General features: G+C 40.1%; 3 protein-coding genes across 3 annotated transcripts; 2 read left to right on the forward strand and 1 right to left on the reverse strand.

Annotated features, from left to right (window-relative positions):
• Nucleotides 1-83: 83 nt before the first annotated feature.
• Nucleotides 84-5,994, reverse strand: LOC126368887 (signal recognition particle subunit SRP68). The gene is made up of 7 exons (XM_050013098.1): nucleotides 5,785-5,994; nucleotides 5,028-5,149; nucleotides 4,216-4,443; nucleotides 3,307-3,495; nucleotides 2,607-2,737; nucleotides 1,819-2,299; nucleotides 84-961 (listed from the first exon to the last, which is right to left on the reverse strand). Exons 1-7 carry the CDS (start codon nucleotides 5,882-5,884, stop codon nucleotides 413-415), a joined length of 1,800 nt encoding a protein of 599 aa, XP_049869055.1. The 5' UTR covers nucleotides 5,885-5,994; the 3' UTR covers nucleotides 84-412.
• A 456-nt stretch (nucleotides 5,995-6,450) lies between these two features.
• On the forward strand, nucleotides 6,451-7,851 carry LOC126369011 (60S ribosomal protein L29). The gene is made up of 4 exons (XM_050013298.1): nucleotides 6,451-6,505; nucleotides 6,638-6,692; nucleotides 6,845-6,909; nucleotides 7,696-7,851. The coding sequence occupies exons 2-4, from the start codon at nucleotides 6,656-6,658 to the stop codon at nucleotides 7,813-7,815; spliced, it is 222 nt and encodes a 73-aa protein (XP_049869255.1). The 5' UTR covers nucleotides 6,451-6,505; nucleotides 6,638-6,655; the 3' UTR covers nucleotides 7,816-7,851.
• Nucleotides 7,852-9,077: 1,226 nt separating this feature from the next.
• Nucleotides 9,078-13,316, forward strand: LOC126369101 (uncharacterized). The gene is made up of 8 exons (XM_050013394.1): nucleotides 9,078-9,227; nucleotides 9,361-9,529; nucleotides 9,909-10,107; nucleotides 10,563-10,735; nucleotides 11,463-11,713; nucleotides 11,797-11,884; nucleotides 12,168-12,355; nucleotides 13,203-13,316. The coding sequence occupies exons 1-8, from the start codon at nucleotides 9,078-9,080 to the stop codon at nucleotides 13,314-13,316; spliced, it is 1,332 nt and encodes a 443-aa protein (XP_049869351.1).

The raw sequence follows: 13,316 nt of genomic DNA on the forward strand, positions 1-13,316 counted from the left end.
TGTAAATTATTTTTTGTCAATACATGTTTTCCTACAGCCGCTCGTTGTCTGTAATCGACGTGAGATAAATGATACCAGACGTATAATATATAGATACATATATTTCCTGATATAAACAAAATCCCTTTAAAACATATAAATGTATGGAGAGCTACGGCCGTTTCACGGGTTTGCTATCGCGCACGGCGCGGTAACCGAGCGTTTCGACCAATAGACGGAACGAATGCTATTTACATAGATAAACGTCGTACGGTTATAACACTCGGACTCCACCAATGCCGAGCTGTGTATAAACAACCAATAGAATATCGTTATTGACACGTGGTGTGCGTCATACACAGCTCCGCATTGGTGGCATCTGGTCCTTTGTCGAAGCCTGCGATATACTTCAAACCCGTGCAGACCGCGCCAATTACTTGTCGCTCTTGCCCCAGCCGAGGAAGCCCTTGACGAGCCCTGTTATACCAGCGCCTCCCTTCTTGCTGTCTGCAGCACCTGTCTTATCATCCAAGCTGGGGAACTCTACGAAGTTGCACGCCAGGTCGAAGAACAACGGCTTGCAGGGAATAGCTTCCATTGGCGGCGGGATCTTGTACAAATTGGGGTTTTTGGTCAGGACTTGTGTGTCCTCCCTGTACTCGTCCAAACGCTCCACCAATGGCTTTTTATCCTTGTACGGCTTCCCGCTAGAAGTGTACTTGGTCTCTTCATCTTCCTCGTCATCTTCTAGAACAGAATCGGCGTGCACTTCAAACTTGCAGCTCTCTATGTCTTTCTTCAGCACGTTGAGCTTCTCCACGAGTTGTTTGTCGTCGAGCTTGCTGGCGATGGACTCGGCGGTGTATGCACTGCAACGTTCCAGCATGGCGAGAGCCTCGCGGAAGCGACGCAGCCCGGTGAGGACCTGCGCGATGTAGTAGCAGCGGAAGGCGCGGTACGCCGTCATCTGAGTCTCGATCTCCTGCAAAATATTTCTTTGCATATCACAAACAGTATCATAACATGAAGATAATGTGACACAGGGTTTTGTCACCACACCAATTTGAATTAGGGTTAGCTATTTTAGATAGGTTATATAGAATGGACGCGACATGGGTTTGCTATTTATATCTCTGGCTTCTACCAATAGCCGTACGACATTTATCTGTATAAAGAGCATTCGCTGCGTCTATTGATCTGGTTGGTTTTGTTCATAAACTTTAATTAGGTCTACTTTATACAAACAAAATCCGCCTTATTACAAAACAAAGACGAAAGATAATGGCCCCGATTCCTGCAGACACTTCCTAATTTTACTTTAAGTTATACCTGTCATTTTCTTATTCGTCGAAAAGGAAAGGGACGGATGATTGACAGGTCTTAATTTTAGGAAGTATGAATAACTGAATGAATAACGCAGGCAAATCAAAAAGGTATCTCGCTGGTATGCAAACCGTTTGACGTGAGCTGTCACCTTTATTCTGTCGGGTTATTGGCCAATGTAAAATTTTTAGACGGTCGTTTTAGATGTGTGCTTAAAATTGACGTGTGTTCCATAAATTTTATGCTTGTCGATTACCCGTCCCTTTCCTTTTCGGCGGATAAGAAAGTGACATATATAACTTAAAATAAAATTAGATGGTGTTTACAGGAATTAGCACCAATACCAAGCTTAAAATATAATACGCACCGCGGAAGAAGTCCCGCGGCCGTGGCGCTATTTTCGCAGATTCTGCGTATAATTATTATGACTTGTCAATTATGACTGTATTTTAAACTTTGTATTGTCTTTGGTCTTTGATTTTTTAATGAGGCGGAATAGGTTTTAACCAGCTTTACCTTCTGGTACGCGGCGTCGTCCTCGAATCCGGGCAGCTGTTGAAGCTCTGTATAGTTCTGCAGGATGATCTCATAGAGGCGCGTGAGGTCGTGCGGCCGGACCTTCTTGCCATCTATCTGCTGATTATTCCTCCTTGCCTCCTCTGCTTGCTGCACTAGCAAGTTATTCCTCTCAATAGTACGCATCAGGCGTAGGTACATCAAGTAGGAGAGAAGATAGTTGACTCCCGATATTTGAGTTTCCGAAGCGGTTTTGAGCTTGGGATCATTCTTCATTTCGTCTTTCAGAGCAGAGATGGCGTCTTTACAATCCATGAGGATGTTCTCTAAGATGTCGATCTTGGCTTGGGCGGTGGCGGCGTCGGCCACGGACTTGTCCAAGTCTTGCAGCGTGATGAGGAACAGGCGCACCTTCTCGGGCCGCGCCGTCACTCGCCGACCGCGCCACTCTACCTCGCGCATCACGCCTGAACGGGACTCCCTAGGGATACCAATTATGGTTAACTCTTGGAAGCAATAACGTCAGAACTATTTTCTAGGTCTATTTTTCTCATAAAACTATTTGACTTTGAAGAAAAGAACACGAATAATATATTAATAAATTTCTTTTTGTCGCATTTTCCCACATCCGGCGATTGCCGATTCTAACAGACACTTTAGCGGCTCTAAAACTAGCTCTTATCTCTTTCTTGCCCTTATTGTATGAGAAGGATGTCACTGTTTTAGAACTGTCCACTTAAAATAAAATTTAACGAGCCAGAAACAAATATACACTGAAGAGAACATACTTGGCCTGCGCCATGAGCGTGTCGAGGTTCTCGATGAGTCCCTGCCCGCGCATGGCCACGAGGTCGCCCGCCGCCGACTGATCGCCGATGTTGTACGCGCAGTAGCGCAGGCTCGGCTTCAACTCTTCCACCTGTACAGCAAAATTTATTTTTTTAGCAAAAGTAAAATACTTAACCACGGTGAGAACTTCTTTTGAACAAACCACTGCAGAATTAGACTACTTTGGAAACAAAAAATATAATTTTACCGGAATTCAGCTAAATAAATTAATTTTCTCTATGCCACTCGTAAAGTTAAAGCAAAGTTATCTTCGGCAGGGGTTTGTTCAAAATAAGTTCTCACTGCTAAACATATATTTTTTATTGTTAAAAAATATATATTTATTGGTGTTGCGATAACAGAGATGTATGTATATATGTATGTTATTCCCTTATAACGTATCATTATTAGAGACATATCTCTCGTCTCTTTCGTACCAAGTTGTATACCATTGGTACAGCCAGTATGGACTATGCTTTCTCGACATAAAAGCCTCACCTAAGAAAACGTAATTTTTGACAGTTCATGTTATAAATGGAGAATGTACGGAGATGGTGCACACCATTGTGCTGTCAATTATGCAAATTCTTGTTGGTTTGTTTTGAAGACATAATTCATAAAAAAAATGTCATGCATGCGCCACAAGACTGTGAAGCTTACCTTCTGCTTGTAGAGCGTGCGCTCGTCTTGCGGCAGCGCGGCGCACAGCTTGTCGAGCACGAGCTGCGCCCGCTGCAGGCTGTCGGCGGCGGCGCGCCACTGCTGCAGCTCCAGCAGCAGCGCGCCGCCCAGCCACGCCGCGTACGCGCCCGCCTCCAGCTGCGTGCGCGCGTCGCACACGCCGCTTTGCTGACCACACACATAAAATGTTTCAATCAACAACCAACTGCTGCTACTGCCCAATATTTTCCATCTTACACTATATTTTTACATTTAATCTAGTAAATCTTAATCTTAATCGTAATCTTTTTTGCTTCTGTGCTGTTCTGGGAGCAAATAAAAAACATAGAAAACGTTCAGCTGCTTATCTTCCCGGGCATGTCGTAAAAACCGACAGAGGGATTGTGTCCTCTAACATGATGGACCAATTTTATGGGCGATAGGCTGATCCCTTATCACCATAAGGTTCATCATATCCAGCTTAAGACATCGTATCAACAGTGGCTGCGAGTTGTCTTTGATTACTTGTGGCTCTGCCCACCCCATTAGGGATAACGGGCGTGAGTTTATGTATGTATGTATGTATGTAATCTAGTGGCCAATATTATCTAATCTTGGTGATAAAAAGTTAAATCGTCTATCTCTTTCCACTGCTACCTCAGAATCGATATTGATGAGTAAGCCATTTTAAATTAAATGTATTCAGGTATCAAAATAATGTTTGGTCATTGTGGAGCAACTTAGTGTCTTATGTCCAGCAGTAGATGATTTCTGGCTGATAATGATGATCAAATTAGTCATTATTTATTGCACATGTTCATCTAATAAAAGTTGACAACGCGTGTTTTTGCTTGCTTGAGAATTCTTAGTATACATATATGACAGAACTTGAGAGCGTATTCAAGTTACCTCAGCCAATTGCAACAACGTCTGCGCGTGAGCGTACGCCTTCTTGAGCCGGGAGATTAAATGGAACTTCTTCCGAGGTTCAGTGTTGGCTTCCTGTCGCAACTGCATGGCGAAAGCCCAGGCGCGCTCGGCTTGAAGCAGCGGCACACATAGCAGGCGGCTCTCGGCTGTGGTGCCTGTCAAGTGGACGGTTGTCACGTCGCGCCGCCGGTAGTGACGTCGGTCGCCCTATGATCATACAAGGTCAGACTAATTGTTATAAATGCGAATATAATTCTGTTTGTTACCTTCTCATGCCTAAACATTAATTGGACTTAGAAAAAAACTGACAGATAAATAGAGGAAACCTCTAGGTTTGGCTAGGTTTGACCTATGTATTATCTACAACAGAAATCTTATTTCTAAGTAACATTTTATCCTAGTCAAACTTGTTAATATATAAATTATCACAAATCATTAGCCTGGAACAAAAGATAGGACTCTTCCATCTTAGGATGGAGATAGGGTACTTTTTAGGAAGAAATTTAAGAGTCCTATCTTTTGTTCCAGGCTAATGATTTGTGATAATTTATATATTAACAAGTTTGACTAGGATAAAATGTTACTTAGAAATAAGATTTCTGTTGTAGATAATACATAGGTCAGAGCAATAATAAAAAATATCCCTTTCAGACCTAGGAACCTAGAGTGCACAAATATTAATTTACATAATAGACACATATAATTTCTGAATAAAATCTTATGGTACCTTTGTGTTGTCTCTCCAAAAAAATTGCTGTTGTTTAGAGAATATTTCTTTTTCTGTGCCCTACCTGTGGGATTTTAAGCACTTTTCGCAGGCGGCGCAAACGACGCGAGCAGTATCCGCGATAGCGCTGGTAGTCGCCATGACGCAGACCATGCTGCTGTTGGGCGTCCTTCGTGATTCGGAAAACTGATTCAGTATTAAGGATATTATTGTGACACACATTGCCTGCTGCTCACATATCACCTGATACCTAATTGATCTTGTAGAAATAGTTTGATGGCTTACGGCAGCAGGTAGGCTTATGGGACTGGAGACACTGGAGTGCCACAACTACATTCAGATTTATGTTAGTAACAACAATAGATTGTTTATTTTTCGTAGGCACCAGAATCAGGCATAATAAATGTACTACGATAGGACAGGTATATTTAGTCGCTGCTCCACACGCTGCGCCTCAGGGACAGGATCAACATAGAAAATAAACTGTATTTAATAGGTGATTACATTCAAAATGGTAATACCTATAAAATATTTAATAACATTTTGTGATTTGCAAAATAGGCTATAGAGCCTATTTTGCAATCTGTACCTCTATAGGTACAGATTGTAAACATTACTAACTTAATGAGTGCTACCAGAAGAATCATTCTTTAGAAGGTCAACTGGTAATAATAAGGTTCTAACCTAAAATACTTTAAACCTGAAAGTGTGTGAATAATATCCTCTAGAATAACTGAAAATAAAAAAATAAGTTATAATGGTTATTATGCTAATCGATGAAAATATAGTTAGCAGCCGGATATTTTTGACGAAAAGGATACTTTCTAAAGATAACAGAGTCGGAGGTTTCGCTTCATCTTTCTCAGCTTCTTCGGTGGGTATTTGCTTGCCGTCTCCGGCCTCACCTTCTAGCACAACCATATTTTAAATGAGATACACAGATGTGTAACTTTCACTTTATTCTTAATATTTTTTCATGAAATTATAAAATTGTACACGGAGTCGTTCTCAGATACGAAACGTCATGTCACGTCACTTGACAAATGTCAACATATTAAGAATCCATTCATTTTCATAATTATTTAGTGATATATTATAATTATCTAATTGTTTGGTAAATATAAAAAGCTATTAAAATTTTGATTGGCATTTTTATGCCCCGGATTTAATTACTTAATGTAATTAATTTATTTATGTTTATTGCTTGTTCAGAGTTCCGTGATTGACGGTGATTGGACGGTGATAAATTTCGAGAAAATAACTATGAACTGAACGTGCCTAATTTCAGAACGAAATTACGAAATATCAGTTTGCTTGTTGATGAAGGATACTGAGGAAGTACATAAATAAATAAAATATTTATATCTTTAAGATATTTCGTAAGTGGTATGTATGAAGAAAAAATGAAAATACTTTATTTAATTAATAACTTAGATATAAAAAATATAACCTTTGTGTGAACATTTTTTTTGGACGAGAGTCTTATTGTCAACGTCAGAGTGACAGCACACTTCTTTACAATTTTGCCTTCTCCGGTTTTAGGTTAGTGTTCGTGTTTATCTGGATTTTTTCCGAAAATATCCATTAAATCGTGAAATATTTTCGTAGTTTATTTTATACATTCTACAGAAGTGTTATTGTGGTGTATATTTATACCAGTATTTTACTTTTCAGGACAAGGAATTCTTCGCCATGGCAAAGTCAAAGAATCACACAAATCATAACCAAAGTAAGTAAATAACGTCTTTTTATAACAATATTTTTGTATTCAATACATTATTATTTAATTCGCGTTTATTAATTGTCAAATTCATTAACATTTTTCGTGTTTTGTGGCGTTTGTTTACGGTTGCATATTCTTATATTTTGGTTTCCTTTCAGACCGCAAAGCCCACAGGAATGGCATCAAAAAGCCTAAGAATGTCAGGCACGAATCCACCCTTGGCGTAAGTAATCTCAATGTTGTTTTATTTTTATACAAAAATTTATTGTTGGAACAAATAAAAAATTAACTTAGGGAGCAATAGCTCGGACTTAAAAAAAATTGATCAATTTTGTATGGACATAAAAATTTCGAGTGAAATTACCTCAAATTACTATGGAAGTTGGACTTTTCGTACATTTTACTTTTCTTTCAATTCATGCCAATGGTTTATGGGTAACACAAGTGGTTGAAAAATATGCTATTTTTGCCCTACAATGCACCAGTTTCGAGATTTTGATATCACAATTAAACTGTTGGTTAGGTTAGATTTATTAAGACTATGTGCAAGCGAAGTGAGCATGCCGAGAAAATTTTACTTATTTGGCTATGTGTAACTCTTAGTACTTCCACTCTAAGCCTTATCCACTCATTCTGGGTGTCATGAATAAAAGCTAATCATATACTTAACATGTTCAATGTGTATGAACCACCTATGAGGCATAATAAATTAGAAACTTATATGTGCATGTCTCATATGTGGGGGCACTAGGGAAAATCTGACAGGAGGCTATTTGTTTTTTTTTTTCTTGCCACAGTGTGTGGTATATAAATCCCAATGTGTTTATTGAAAAATAACATTGCATGTGAGGGCTTGATACCTATCTAATTTTCAGTTACACAGTGAATGTGTTAAATTATAACTATATAAACATATTTTCCTACTGCCACTAATGAGAAGTATTTTCTATCATACCATTCAACTGCAAATTGAAAAATATTGGAATTTTAATGTAATGTGTTTTTGCAGATGGATGCCAAATTCTTGAGGAACCAGAGGTTTTGCAAAAAAGGCAACCTTAAACCAGCCAAGCAATTAGTGAGGGCCGCTGAGAGGAAAGCCACCCGTGAAGCTAAGGCTAAGAAATGAACATCTAGTTTAAGGAAATAAAAACACTTAAAACCATTTTTATTGTTTTAATCCACACTGATGTATCCACACACACTGATGTGTGTACTGTGTAAGTCTTAAAATTACACTATACAGGTGATGATGACACCTGACAACGGAAAATAATTTAAAAATACACTAACATTGGTGCTAATTCCTGTAAATACCATCTAATTTTATTTTAAGTTATATCTGTCATTTTCTTATCCGCCGAAAAGGAAAGGGACGGGTAATCGACAAGCATAAAATTTATGGAACACACGTCAATTTTAAGCACAAATCTAAACCAACCGTCTAAAAAATTTACGTCAGTCAATAACCCGACACATTAATTTACTCATTCTTCCTAAAATTAAGAGCTGTGAATCATCCGTCCCTTTCCTTTTCGACGGATATGAAAATGACGGATATAACTTAAAATTAGGCGGTGTCTGCAGGAATTGACGAAAAACTCCACCCAGATTGAATCATTCAATTCACTCCCATTTACCTCGTAACGAATGTTGAGGGGGATGAGTTGTCTTATGATTCCGAGTTAACTCTGAATAATTACAAAAGGAAAAGCAAAAGTATGGAATTGAAAATAATTTAAAAAAAGGAACATGAATTTTCCGTCGCAAAATTACACTTTTTAAGTGATATTTTCTCTTGTAATGTTTTTTGTACTTGCAAAACAAATAGTCACTGCCATTTAATTATATGTCATATCAGTTATACACATATAAACGTCGTTATACCTGCTAATTATAGGTAATTATGTAGGTAAGGTACTTTACCATAGTTGTAGTTGTACCATATCGTCCTTATTGTATATTATCGTAATTAACCCGCCCTTATTATGAGTAGGTAGTACAGAATGCAACTAGCTATTACGTCCCCTATCTTCTTGAATTTATAATTCCTTGATTTCCGTCCACCAATAAAACATCAAGTCGTCCTTTGAAGTCTCTCTTTCAAATAGTTTATTCAAAGTGTAAACGATGACGTGGAACATTCCGAGATTTTTTCCCATATTCTTAATGAGTTTGAAACTGGGTGCTTCTATATCGGATTGCTCGAATGAAATAAATCTCATCGTCGACTTATTAAAAACTTATCATGTACCGACTTCTGTGACCGCTTTCGTAAGCTGGGAACCACGTAAGTACCTATTTCATAATTTAGGTTTTATGAAAAACCAATTTAAAATTTTATTTACTAATTGCTGTATAATAGGTATTTGCTATTTTTAAGGTATAAAAATGAAGCTTATAAGTCAAATGGTGCATTTCAAACCCCCGAAAACAATCAAGTTTGTGAATGAACGTTCAAATTTAAAAGAAGAGATACCGAAGGATGTTCTTATCGTAGCAGATTTAAATAGTCAAGGCATTGAAAGATTTTTTAAACAGGTAACGAATGGTTTATGAAACTGTAGGTAAATGTCGTACACTATACCGTTCTCCCTTCATTGTACTTATATGGTGCATAGCTGCGCGTAGCGAAGCTTACCCAGTTTCTAATTAGGTCAATCTTTTTGCCTAGGTGTACGACAAGAAAATATTCAACACCCCTCACCGATGGTTGATATTTGAGGACCCCACAACTAAAGCTGTTACGGTACCTGCCCAACTGGTAAACTTTGATATTTTGTTGAATTCCGACATAATAATCGCAAGAAGGATGGCGAACGAATCATTTGATATGTACATGAGTAAGTAAGGTCTTTATTTGCATTTTAAAGTTCGTTTCTAATCACATAAAGGCGGCCAATCAGTTCGCGACACCAAACACTTCAGAACGCAAAAAAAAGTTTTCATCTCGAGCTCCTCCGTGCTTCAGAAGGCACGTTAAGCCGTTGGTCCCGGCTGCATTAGGAGTCGTTAACAACCATCAATCCGCACTGGGCCCGCGTGATGGTTTAAGGCCCAATCTCCCTATCCATCCCTAGGGAAGGCCCGTGCCCCAGCAGTGGGGACGTTAATGGGCTGATCATGATGAAGTACATATCGCTACTTCCGCCAGGTTTTCGGCGGTTTTTGTTGGCGGCTTACGTCATACGCGCAGTTGCTGAATATAGCGCAAATTTTCAGTATATAAACGAAAAGCTAAAGGTGACTGGCTCATAGAGCACTACGGGAGCTGGACAAGGGAATTCAGACTACAAAAGTCTAAACGTATGGAGCTCGTAATACCTCTGAGGCGCAGGGACCTAGCCCTGCAGCGTGTTCCAGCTACGTTCAACATTAACGACAATTTTACAGGATATGATATAAAAAACCCGGATCCTATGTAAGTAAGGACGATTCTATCTTCTTGTTCTTTTAAGTACTTACTTATTCTCCTATCGTGTAGGTTTCCTACTTGTACAACTCATCGAGGTACCATTTCAAACCTTAGGTACGCCGCCATTCTGGTGCTTTAAAAGGCACATTAAATCCTGTTTAGCCAGTATTTGTCTTAAAAAAAGGACAGTCTCACAAAGTAATTTCGACAATATGCCTTATATAGGCAATCGAATCCGGACCCCCAGAGAGTGAGTTGACCGCTCAACTTACACTGCACTAACATTAAACGATATTGGCGAACTGTTGAGGACTCTGAAGATATTTAAGTATGACTGGTTCTTGTAAGTACTTAGAACGTTATTAAGGACGAGGTCCTTCATCGTAAGAGCAATGAGTGGACATAAGAAAAGACTTTAAGTACCTACCTATCTAATTCTGAGTTGTATTCTTACGTTTCAGTATTCTTAACTCACGACACAGCGTCACCAGATGGGCATTTTATTTGCTAGACATCTACGACTTTTTAAATGCAACGCGAGTGACCGTGTTCTCAAACCATTGGGGTTACGTCATCAATGGGACTATGAATGGGATAGTCGGCACGTTAGCGAGGGGAGAGGCCGAATTTGGTGGTTTGTGTACTTTCCTATTGTCCATATGCCTTGTTGCATACAGAAGAACCAGGTATGCCGGGAATTACAAATGGCGCGCCCTGCGGTCGTCCTGCTTTTTAAGTAGGCACTAGAAGCTTCTTCTTTTGTGTCGATTACAAGTCGAACTATACTTATCATTTATAATTTATCATCCCAAAACGCTGCTAAGGCAATAGCACGGGCGGAAACGCTGATCAGGTCCTTTCGCGTCCAGGGTTCTGTTGAAATGCACTGAGTTGATGTTATGCTTACGCCGGGAGCAACAAACACTGCGTTACCGTGCTTCGAGTGGCAGATCTCGACGATAAGCGACAGTGCGGGTGTATGGTCGGCTCTGGATGGCATCTTAATGGATTTCTTGCACGCGTTCTTATGTCGCACTGCGTAGGCATAGGTCGGAGAGTATATCCGCCTTGTCCTGTGAGAAACCTTCGATATTCATCGAGATGACGCGCAGAGCTGACTTTGAGAGTGGACTGCTGAAGGCCTTAACGACGGTCCCAATCTGTGATAACATTCGATTATACTCCAATTTTATATGTCGCACCCTTGTAGGTAGATAGCCTAGAGTTTATTTTCTTATTCACCAAAGTTGTGGGCCTATTCAAGTTGCAATACCTACGGTAAAGAAAGCGCTGGCATTTAAGCCGTTGCATTTTGGCTAGGCCTTACTACTTCGTTCTATCACAAAATCTCTTTTCAACAGGGACTCCAGTCTTCATAACTCAGGAACGTATGGTATACTGTCATTACTTGGTAAATCCAGCCAAGACGACTCTACAGTTCGTGTTCCGAGGGCCACCTCTGTCTTATGAGAATAATTTGTTTGTCTTGCCCTTCACTGGAGGGGTGTGGTGTGTCCTATCTGTATTTGTAGTCTTTATGACTGTGGTTATCTACGTAAATGCTAGATGGGAGAGGAAGAAATTGGAGATCTTGGATTATGATAAAGAGAAAGTAAGTAGATAGGTACTTAGGTAATGATCCTGTTGACCCCGTTCGGCTATAAAGTGGTCTTATGTTATTTTGTTTCTTTTTAGATAATAGCTTGGAATTTGAACTTGAGCGATGTAACTTTGATGGTCATTGGTGCCGTATCACAGCAGGGGACTTATACAGAACTAAGAGGTATGAAAACTGATTGAACGTAGAGGGAGTACCGATAACTTTCCTAAAGCGAAAGTCTGAGTGAAATCGCGCCGCGCTACACTCGCTGACATCTATATATTTGATGTATTTTTTTCTTGATTGAGTCTACTTCTAGCTTGAAGCGGTTTATTTTGTTTTTTATAGGAATTTGTGCTTGCTACACACAGACAGAGCCGGGAAACCAGACAAGCGGATCTGGGCGCGGGATTTGTTTCCGCTCTCCCGGCTCAGTGTGCATTAAGCTTTATCCTTTTTGTTTTAGGGCCAATCGGTCGGGCTGTGACCTTCATACTGCTCCTAGCTTTCCTCTTCCTGTTCACCGCATACTCTGCGAATATCGTGGCGCTGCTGCAGTCCACGTCTAAACAAATCCGCACGTTACAAGACTTGCTCAACTCCAAATTGGAGCTTGGCGCTGAAAACACGGCTTATAATATACATTTTTTTACGGTAAGTTTGGCACTGGCCCCGATTCGTCATGACCCTTCCTAATTTTATTTTATTATAAATAGCCATACTAAGGTTTTTAGCTTTCCTGTGATAAGGAGGGATCTCCTTGCATGATCTTTGATATTTAATTTTTTGCCCTGCAGGTTGTAATGCACAAGACGACCTTTTAATGTACTTTTTTAATATGCTCCGTGTCCCGTAAAGTTTGCGGACGAGTGGAGTGCAAAGTTGGAGTATGAACTATTTGCTCATACTTGTATGGCGCGCGTTTCGCACTTGGCCCTTCCAACCTCTTTCTTCTATTCCGTGTCGTGCCGTCACAGAAAATCGGGCGCGACGCATTCTAATACAAACTCCCGTTTCTCGTTATGGTCTTTCTACGAATTTTCCGCATATGGTACCTACTTGGCTGGACATATGGAGAGTGCTGAAGGTTCACCCAGTAATGTTACTGTATTCTAACCTCGTCAATCCTGGTGTCAGGGTTACTATTGAGCCGCCAAAGGCCTCTGACATGACTCATATAACGACTACGCAATTACATCAGTAAGTAGTAACCAGGACCAACGGCTTAACGTGCCTTCCGAAGCACGGATCATCTTATTTTCGGACAATCAGGTGATCAGCCTGGTGATCACCAAACTCCCTAGTTTGGTTAGGACATTACAGGCTGATCACCTGATTGTCCGAAACAAACAAAGTGATTTTTGTGATATGTCTCCACCGGGATTCGAACCCAGGACCTCCGGATCGTGAGCCCAACGCTCAACCACTGCACCACGGCGGCCGTTAAAATGTTTCTGTGAATAGGTGGTAAAGAGCTACTAAATAGTCTTTGTATTTTCAGACAGCGACTGAACCCACACGTAAAGCTATTTACGAACAAAAGATTGCACCCCGCGGAGTCAAACCCAAATTCATGCCTGTGGAAGAAGGGGTTCAAAGAATGCAGAAGGTATGA

Source organism: Pectinophora gossypiella, chromosome 8, assembly GCF_024362695.1.
Source record: "Pectinophora gossypiella chromosome 8, ilPecGoss1.1, whole genome shotgun sequence".
NCBI lineage: Eukaryota > Metazoa > Arthropoda > Insecta > Lepidoptera > Gelechiidae > Pectinophora > Pectinophora gossypiella.

Coding starts and splice junctions, on each gene's coding strand:
- LOC126368887 (XM_050013098.1), bottom strand. CDS start 5,884: ATGGTTGTGCTAGAAGGTGAGGCCGGAGACGGCAAGCAAATACCCACC. Junction 5,150..5,784: donor GACTCTGTTATCTTTAGAAA/GTATCCTTTTCG, acceptor ATACTGAATCAG/TTTTCCGAATCACGAAGGAC. Junction 2,738..3,306: donor GCACGCTCTACAAGCAGAAG/GTAAGCTTCACA, acceptor TTTGCTGTACAG/GTGGAAGAGTTGAAGCCGAG.
- LOC126369011 (XM_050013298.1), top strand. CDS start 6,656: ATGGCAAAGTCAAAGAATCACACAAATCATAACCAAA. Junction 6,693..6,844: donor TCACACAAATCATAACCAAA/GTAAGTAAATAA, acceptor GTTTCCTTTCAG/ACCGCAAAGCCCACAGGAAT. Junction 6,910..7,695: donor GGCACGAATCCACCCTTGGC/GTAAGTAATCTC, acceptor GTGTTTTTGCAG/ATGGATGCCAAATTCTTGAG.
- LOC126369101 (XM_050013394.1), top strand. CDS start 9,078: ATGAAGCTTATAAGTCAAATGGTGCATTTCAAACCCCCGAAAACAATC. Junction 10,108..10,562: donor ATAAAAAACCCGGATCCTAT/GTAAGTAAGGAC, acceptor CTTACGTTTCAG/TATTCTTAACTCACGACACA. Junction 11,714..11,796: donor TGGATTATGATAAAGAGAAA/GTAAGTAGATAG, acceptor GTTTCTTTTTAG/ATAATAGCTTGGAATTTGAA.